General features: G+C 45.4%; 1 protein-coding gene across 2 annotated transcripts in view; it reads right to left on the bottom strand.

Moving 5' to 3' along the window:
• Positions 1–4,634, bottom strand: part of LOC142007097 (C-type lectin domain family 12 member B-like) — a 34,731-nt gene extending 30,097 nt beyond the window's left edge. For both annotated transcript variants that reach the window (XM_074983632.1, XM_074983631.1), the window contains exon 1: positions 4,544–4,634. In XM_074983632.1, the coding sequence (XP_074839733.1) occupies positions 4,544–4,634 (91 nt within the window). The remainder of the gene's footprint in view (positions 1–4,543) is intronic.
• Positions 4,635–9,848: the final 5,214 nt, after the last annotated feature.

A 9,848-nucleotide genomic window follows, 5' to 3' on the forward strand; every position in this document is an offset into this window, starting at 1 on the left:
TGAGATTTCTAAAGACAGCAAGAGCATTTGAGCCAAGCCTTAAGAAACTGAAGTGTCCTCAAAAATCTGATTGAAATGGGTTATGGAACTTGCTTTTAGGAGTTTTTAAAGAGCAGCACTCCAACGTGAAAACTGCAGAAGCTGACCCAGGAAAAGGGGAAAAAAACAACCTTCCTCTGGTGGCATCTAATGGTGAAGAAAATGAACATGTATTGGTCTACCCTGCTTTGGATTGTTGCTGAGCAGAAACTGCCATCAGCATGGATGCATGCCCTCTGGAATGGTGGTTGAAGCATGAAAGGACACATGCCTCTTTAGTGCATCTGGAATATAAATATCTTGCAAGAAAAACTAGAAATATTACTTGCCATCCCTGGGGTAAATCATTCCCAGGTGGCAGCAGCAGCAGCCCTTGCTGGTGAAAGGAGTTGTCTTCTGCTCTAGTTATAAGTGTGGGGATGTATTGAGCCCACGGTGCATAACTGTAGAGCAGTTCAGACTTGGTGCCATTTCCTGGCTCTCCTCCTTATTGGTCAACACTATGGCACCTGGGGAAACAAGAAGTCCACCCACCACTCAGCCCTGATGTTCTCCAACCTATATAGCCATTTGCCTCCTTCTTCTCCAGCAATGGTGTGTCCTTCCTTACACCATTAGGTTCCATCCCCCTCTTCTCATAATGGTATGTTCCCTCTCTCTCCACACATGATCTTGTCTACTTTTTGTTCTTCTTAATGACAAGTTTTAATGACAAAATATTTTAGAATCTGGTTTTAGACAGAAGGGATTTAAAGAGCGAACAAAAGTATAGAAAACCAGAGCAGAAATACCTAAACAAAATGGGGATGACAAACTGTTAGAAATTTATATAAAAAGGAATCTGCTGTGACACTAGATGGGGTGAAATTAAAAGACTTATTGATCTTTATGCTTCATGGAATAAATTCAGCTAGATTAAGGAAGGTTTCATTTCCATCCCTAAGGGATAGTACTACACAGTGGTGGCTGCTATTTTGTTGCCTTATGAATTGTATTCTTTGAATCTGCTTTAGTGAGTTTAACATATTGTTCTATTAATTATGCTATCTTATAATAAAGAAACCTCAGGTGATAATGATTTTAACTTGCTAATATTGTAAGGTACTAGAAATGGATGTTTACACAGATACCACAAATTGAACTAGGTGTCAAGCCCTTTCGTAGAGAAACAAGGTGTTAGAACTCAGTTTTCTGAACTCTGAGATTGGATATAATGCTCTTGTACTGGATCCTCAGCTGGGGTAAACTGTGAAATGATCCATCCTGTATAGTGACATCAAATTTTGACCATTTCTAGCTACAAGTGACTTAACTCTACAACCAATTACAATCCAGATCCAACTTGGTGTGTAGATGGGGCATTAATCGTGTAGCAGCTTCATTTTAACACTTTGCACAAGTCCAAGGCGGGAGCACAGACTGAAGACCAGTTAACTCCAGGTTCATTCCCAACTTAACTTCAAACTAGATTAGTGATGTAACCAGTTGTGTAAATGGGCCTCCCTATGAGGATGTTTCTGTAATGTAAATAGGCCCATGACCCACATGCTTACAGAGAAAGTTTGACCCTGGAAAAAGATACAACTTGGTGTATTGGGAAGAAACAAAAGGACTTTCTGGCATTTAAAGTTTTCATCTTGCTTAGTGAATATCCTCTGTAGTTAACAGCAAGTGTGATTTTAATCTAGCTGTGTTTCTAGTTTTATTAATCCAGGTCCTTTTCCCTGTAGTGTGCCTGCTTTGCACTGCTCTGACAATGCAAAGTGGAAAGAAAGTCTATTTAACTATCTACATGGGAATCCCCACCAGGAAATCCCAACTCTGCACCACTGGCCATAACATAAGGCAGGTGTCTAGGATGCAGTTAAGGAAGCGGTCATGGCCAAAGTGCCCTCATCCTCCAGTGATCATCCCTGGTGAAGGAACTCCTTGGAGACTGCTGTAGCCAGCCACAAGTGCAAGCAGGCCTGAGGCTGCTCCAAATTATGCTGATGAAATGAGTCAGCCAGTTAGGAAGTGTCTTCATCTTTTGCACCTATCCTCCCTGATTCCTCAATCCAACACTGCAGAAGACTTTGGCCATGACGGACAAAAATATCATCACCACATGGGGCATGAGAACCAGTCTCAGCCAATGTCTTCTCCCTATCTGGATCTTCTATATCTCAGCCCTCTGACCAATTCACATGAGTTTATTCCCTTCCAAAGTAGGGCAGACAATTTCAAACAGATACTTGAACTAACAGCCCCTCTGTTCTTCTCAACTTCTCCATAGCTCCCTTGTTGGTCTTCACACAGGCCTTTACCTTCAGGAACCTCACCTATCTCTATACCTTTCCTCTACCACTGTAGCCTATCTTTTAAAACTTATTCCAGCAATTCTCTCTGCAAAAGAGACCTGCCTGCTTTGTAACCTGTTCCACTAAGTGAGTCTACTTATAAGATCTAGCTTCATCTGGTCTGGCTAGAAGGCAATTAGTTAATTACTCCTAGGTGTGGATCTGACTAATTGGAGTTATTTCCCTTAACTTGTGGATGGTGGAGGCTAAGCCCCATCACATAGCCCCATTTGGCCTCAGGATCAGCAAACAGCAGAAATGACTTAAACTCCCTTCTATCTTCTTCCCTTTAACCGCACTGAATGGAGCTTCAGCACAACTGAGAATATGGCCCATTATATTTACTTCGTAACTTTACTCTTCAGTCTCTACCATTGGCAAAAAAAACCTTTTACTTTTATTGAGGACAATTGTGGCTCTTCTTCTTTCACAGGTCCTGGTGCAAACCAGGTTTACCTCCACTGAATTCAATGCAAGGAGACTGCTAGAAAGACAGAACACTGTCAAGCTCCTGGAACTAGTTATGTTAAGTGTCAGTGGCCAGTGCCTTTCTGGGACAAGTTCACATTAAATCTCGCAGCAGGCTGGTTTGAGAATGAGGGAACATACTCAAAGAGTTGCAAAGCCCTTCTCAGTAGACACTGCAAAGCAGCTGCTGCAATCAGTGTGTGTCCAGAGTGCCCTGAAAGATCTGTGTGTCACCTTATAACATCCTCCTAGGCCATACTGTTAAATCTTCCTCTACATCCTGTGCCACTGGTCAGTGTCAGAAACAGGATTTCAGTCTTTTTCTTTGTTTTTCCAGCCCAGGTTCTAGGCACTTAACAACACTTCAATGCTCCAGATCATTAAATATGCTTAGGAACCCCCCAGCACAGCACATCTAGGACATGGTGACATAGCTGGTCTAGGGGGATCATGCCAGATTAGGTGCCCTTGTGCTAACTTTCTTTCCTATTACAGGTATAAAGCAGTGGCTCTGGTAAAGAAGGCAGAGCCAGGGCTTCTCTGAAGTCTGAAGATCCCCAAGTGCTGTTAATGGATGTTTATGATCACTAGCAGCTGGAGCAAGTTGGAGCAGCTTTCAGACTGCTCTGACACCAAAGGACTAACCTGAATGAGAAGGCAAAATAACCTGTTGCCTTCCCTACTGTGGGAGAGCTCCAGGCTGGAGCCTGAAGGAATCACACGAGGTGCTCTGCAGAAATTAAGCAAAAAAGGGGAAAGTGGTTTTCAGTTTGATTCACTTAGGTCTGTGGTTTCCCTGGATAAATGCAAATCCTGTTGTGGAGGACAGCAGGACTGTGTTATCTGAAATGGTCAGGGACACAGAGCAAACAACAGGCCAGGATGATCAGTCCTTTTCTAAAAATAATCATTTCATTCTTTGTTCAGGAAATAGGTTCCCTGAATCAGGTTTGCATTTTGGAAACGGTTTTTCTTATGCTTACTAATGTGCCCTTGGTGTATTTTTTTAAAGGGACCTATAACTTTTTAAAGGACCTATTTCACTCTTCTCTGGCTGTGTTTACTCTCTCATATGGAGACACTGCAAATGCTCCGTACCAGGAAATCAAGTTATCAGTTGGCACCAAGTGTTACAATCTCTTATGGAAAAGAAGCAATTTGGAGCAGTCAAACATAAACAAAACCAGAGATCTTCATTTTCCTGTGGATGGGAGTTTGGCAGTTATAAAATCCTAACTCAGGGCCGAATTATGCCATGGATGCATCTCAGAAATCCCCACAGAATTTGTTATGAACTGCTGGCACAATATGGCTTCTAGCCAGTCAAACTGTAGAGTCTGATCATCAAACATTTACTACCTTGCACTCTGCTAACTCCCATGGGCTATCCTAATGAATTTAATAGTATTATTCATGGTAGTGAATACAGGTCTCAGGAGTCAGTGCTCGCAGGACTGGGTCTCTACATAATAAAATCATACTTGGCTAGCCATCTCATGTCACGTTTTGAAACCACTGTGCATGCTTCTACACTAATCCCAGTAAAACAGATCAAATTCACCACGGGTGTGACTCTTCTGAGAAGGGTGGCGATACAGGAGTGATTTGGCTCAGTCAGCCTAAGATCAGGCTGAGAGCACTTCCCAGCCCAGCTAATTTAACCACAATAACTAAATAAAGGCCCATAGAAATTTTACCTTTTTCCTCAGAAGTGGCAGGCCTTGGCATATTTTCCAGTGCATATGATGTATTAAATTCCAGTTCTGCATATGTTATTTCCTCTGTCATATCTGATGAAGAAGGAAGCTTTATTTCAAGTCAAAAAGTTAAGGGACATTTGAGGTTCTGTAGCAAATGAATAAGGAACAAGAGCTGCTGTTTTACAGAGGGCTCCTTTTAATGCCATGGTAGATACAAATGATGCAATTCAGATGTCAGAGCAAAGGGGCCTGAAACTTCCTCTTAAATGTTACAACAGAGAAATGTTCCCTTTTGACTGAGGATTTGTCCCTCTCTCTTGCTTCCTCAGTTTTCTTTTAATGAAAGCAGGGAAGTCACGCATCATTAATTAGAGAGAAAAGTCCACCAGCAGGTTCACAATCATAAAACTATGATCAGGACACCCACTGCTGTCTCCCTTACTGTGCCCTTCTGTGTTCCCTCACCATGTCCTATTCACAGTGGTTGTCCTTGTCAGTGAGGACACAGGGTTCAGAGGTGTATCTGTTTGAGTTCGTTTCCCACCCGGGTGAGACAGCACCTTGTTTCCTCTGCCAGCTGAGCACTTGCTTTGGCTGGCCGCCCTGCTAGCCACAGTTCCCTGCCACCTGGTCACTCCTTCCACTTGTTCCCTCACCAGCTATCAGTCACCTTCTGCCACCTGCCTCTTTGCTGTGACCTCTGCCTATCAGCCTCATAGTGATTTTCAGCTTTTTTTCAAGCTGGGCAGAAACACTGCTCCATCTCCAGTGAGTTCAGCTCTCATTTGAGCTGATGCTAATGGAGCCTCTTTAGCTTCATCTTTGAACACCAGGAGGAACAGGTTGCTGTTCCCAACCAATGGGAGCTGCAGGAGGCAGAATCCCAGTCTGTACCATATCCTGCAACTCCCATTGGCCAGGAATGGTAATATGGACAACAGAAGCTGCAAGCAGCTGTACCTTCAGGTAAATAAAGTGCTGTTGGCCTGTCAAGGGCTGACTTGAGAACCATGTCTGGCTCATTCTTCACCCCTGTCTTCCAATATGCAAACAAACTTTGTAATAGCCAGAGCTCCTGAAACAATGGGCTGGAGATGCAGAGAGATTCCAGAGAGTTTGGATGAGACGTGGGACTCCAAGCAGGCATAGTCCTGTGACGTACAGGTAGGGTGACCACATTGCCCCACAGCAAATATGGGACACTGGCCTCCAGGGCTGCTGTTCCATGTCAGGGCTTCTCAGTGGTAGGGGTGGATGTCCCACAGTGAGGCAGCAGGGATGGGGGCACCACAGCCTCTTGATGAGGAGAAGTGGAGGATGGGGGCTCCACAACCTCCCAGCAGGGGGTCACCAGTGAATGAAGAGGCAACCCCTTGACAGAGCTCACCAGCAGTGGGGACTGCCCCTGTGAGGTGCCAGGGAATGGGGCAGCCACCCAGCAGAGGAGCTACCTGGCAGCAGTGATGCCACCTCTAAAGAGCGAATACCAGGGAACAGGAGCCCCACAAAATATGGGACAATTTGCCCATTTCCTTAAAAACGTCGGAACACCTATGAAACAGCTTAAATAAAAGACTGTCCCGGGACAGATGGTCACCCTAGGTACAGGGGGGCAGGAGATCAGACCAGATGACCTATGGATCTTTTAAGCCCAGATATTTCATGATTTTGTGTCACCCTCAAACTCTGCTGACACACACAACTTTTTTTTTTTTGAAACCCAAACCACACACAATGGAGATTGCATGTCTGACGTGCAGGTTTCCTGTGTGCCTTACACCGTTGTGAAATGAACTAAGTGTCACATGATGTGGATTGCACATAGGTTTTAAAATTTGAATTGCTAATGTAAAGCAATTTATTCTCAATTGCACTGCCAGGGTGGTACAAACAAGCCTTCACGTGAATGAGGGCTTGCTTTCCTTATGGCTTGGGTCAGTTGGGAGCAATCTGTCCAGAGTATGCAGAGTTGATGAGAGAGAATCATCTGTCAGTTTACCATGGAAAAGATATCATGGTAAGCAGACCTAACTATGTGAACTCCAGCCATATAATTCACATGCCTGAATGTTCGTAACTTAGGTCAACAGCTCACAGTAACATAGACAAAACCTCAGAATCAAGTCCTAACGTGGAGTTTCTATCTTATTCCCAGTAAACTGAAAAAAAAATTATAAACATTAACATTTATATTAGTTCACAAAAGAAACCAATAGTGTGTTTAATGGAAGGAAGATATTGTCTAAAATACTGAGCTTTCATAATCTAAGTTATTTGTAACACAGAGAATGAAAAATTATAGGTGTGCTGTATATCAAAAATGGCGAGTCCTAACGTGTTGTGAAGGTCTTGCAGATCGCCAGCTTTTCTTGCTATTTGCAAATGCTCATCATAAACGCTGGGAAGATGCTCCTGGGTGAATCTGGAAAATCAATATGTTTTCTTGCCCTGATATGAACAGGAACAGTATGATGCATGGATCTACAGTTCCTTCTTTGGCGAAGTCTGGGTTTGTAACTACCTAAATGTAATTCATTGAAGTTATTTACTAAATATTTGAGGAAGTTAGTCTGTTTGTGTTGGTCTGTTTGTTCAAAAACTCCTCATACAGTAAGAAGGAAGAGCCCAAATTCGGTGTACTTAAGCAAGATCGGGGTTTCGGTGTACCAGGAAAATGTGATGTGCCTGGGATGAGATTGCTTTTCGTAAAACCATGTGGACAAGAGTCACCAGCTACAAGGGGTTGGCTGGGGGATGCTCCCCCCAGGACTGCCTCAGCCTCAAGCCACCCAAATCCCAGGTGCCCATTAGGGAGGATGGGGAAAGGCTGAAGCTCCCCCTAATTTCTGTGGGAACATTGCTGTCTGTTCCCCTTCATCAGGGAGTGAAGGGAAGCTGCACAATTTGCTGCATTCCTTACTTTGGCCCAGAGGTGCAGGGGGCAGCAGAACCTGGACCTGTCCCAGCTAGGGGACATGCACCTCTCCCCTGTCTGTGCCTACTGGGCTACGTCTACACGTGAAGCCAACATCGAAATAGCTTATTTCGATGTAGCAACATCAAAATAGGCTATTTCGATGAATAACGTCTACACGTCCTCCAGGGCTGGCAACGTCGATGTTCAACTTCGAAGTTGCGCAGCACCACATCGAAATAGGCGCTGCGAGGGTACGTCTACACGCCAAAGTAGCACACATCGAAATAAGGGTGCCAGGCACAGCTGCAAAAAGGGTCACAGGGCGGACTCAACAGCAAGCCGCTCCCTTAAAGGGCCCCTCCCAGACACAGTTGCACTAAACAACACAAGATCCACAGAGCCGACAACTGGTTGCAGACCCTGTGCATGCAGCATGGATCCCCAGCTGCCTCAGCAGCAGCCAGAAGCCCTGGGCTAAGGGCTGCTGCCCACGGTGACCACAGAGCCCCGCAGGGGCTGGAGAAAGAGCATCTCTCAACCCCCCAGCTGATGGCCGCCATGGAGGACCCGGCAATTTCGACGTTGCGGGACGCGGATCGTCTACACGGTCCCTACTTCGACGTTGAACGTCAAAGTAGGGTGCTATTCCGATCCCCTCATGAGGTTAGCGACTTCGACGTCTCACCGCCTAACGTCGAAGTTAGTGCCGCTACTTCGAAGTAGCGTGCACGTGTAGACACTGCTCTGGAGCTGCAGCAGCCATGGAGAGGCACTTCTCATCTGGCTGCATCTGCTGTGGGGAGGACTTAACTGCATGCCCTAAAGGGACTGAAGTTTAACATTTCTTCAAAACTATTATTGCGTGCTGTTGCAGCCTTCCTCATCTGTTTTTAACATTTTCTTCTCTGCCTGCGTAATGTTGTCTGTCTGTGGTAGGGAAGGACAGGACAGGGAAACAAATATAACTCTTTTGTGGATATGCTTTTCAGGTCCTCCATGAAAAGCTTGGAAAATCTCTTAGTGTTATCTTTTAGTTCAGTGTGGTCAGAGCTACACAAACCAGCTCACAAGTTCTCTGGAGTCACCTAAGTGGATAGTCAGACACTTGAACAGGTTGCTTCTGCAGGGTGTGGAATCCCTCTCTTTGGAGTTTGAGAAGCTTAGATAAACACATGTCAAGAATGATATGGGTAGAAAAGTTTTATTGAAATGAATGTTTGAAACAAAGTTAAGGCATATTTGAGTTTACAATAAACGGCAAAGTGGATCGGGGGTGGGAGTCAAGGGGGGATTAAGGGGAAAACAAGAAGCATAACATGCATTAAAAACAATAAGTGTAACCCTCCTTGTCCTGGGTGAAGGAGAGTGGGTATTTCAAACTCAGTCATTAAATGTCCTGGGGGGTGCCACCCATAAAGCAAAGAGTGCTAGTCTCTAGCAAAGTTCATGGATTGTGCCCCATGATGCATTGGGTCCTCTTTGGTCTGGTGGTCTTCCTGCAACAGTAAAAGCATAGTCCATCGGAAAAGGAAGCAGATGGTTTCCTCTGGCACCTGTGGAGAGAAGCAAAGCCTGGGGGCAGAGAGAAGAAGTGGGCAATGCCCTGGCTGCATCCTCCTTGGTGGGTGACCATGCATGAGTCTTTAATAGCAGAGTCCATAGTCCTTCAGGGAAGGCAGTGGGAGCATTCCCTGAATGTATTCCTTGGCAATAGTCTCTGTGGCTCATCGGTATCCCTCATTGGTAGTCTCATCCAGCATCTGTAGGGGGAGGCAGTGTGTAGGGGAGAAAGCAGGTGACGTATCTGACCATGTCCCTCTTTGGTGGGCAATCCTGCTTGTCTTATGTAGTCTATGTCAGGAAAGGGAAAAGTCCTGGGTGTGTCTGGGATAGGTAGGTCGTATGGTGGGTCTAATATGGCAGGGTGAGAGGTCTGTGATGTTAGAAGAGTTGGGCAGCTCCTCAGCTGGGTCTCTGGTGGGCAGTGTCTGTCACTTCTGTTACTGGTGGTGGCCTGTGACATGCTCTATCTAGATGTCCTGTGACCACCTGATGGTGTTGGAGACAGGTATAGTGCTGACCAATGCAGCAGACTTCCAGCACTGCTTCATTACTGGAGTCCCATGTGCACTCACAAGCTTTGTGTAGATCTGGAACTCCCTGGGATTCACCAGGTTCCTGATGCCACCATCCACATGAAGGGAGATGCACTTCCTGGCAGTGAAACGGAGGTCCATCCATTTGGCGGCCCATCTGGCAATGTCCAACATCTGCTGAAGGTCCTCCATGATGTTGGTGAGCAGGACCAAGTACAGCAGCAGGTCATTCCCACAGACCCTTCTCAACCTATCACTGATCCACATAGGCCAAGACATCGACCGTCTT

Source organism: Carettochelys insculpta, chromosome 1 (genome assembly GCF_033958435.1).
Source record: "Carettochelys insculpta isolate YL-2023 chromosome 1, ASM3395843v1, whole genome shotgun sequence".
In the NCBI taxonomy this organism is placed as follows: Eukaryota; Metazoa; Chordata; order Testudines; family Carettochelyidae; genus Carettochelys; species Carettochelys insculpta.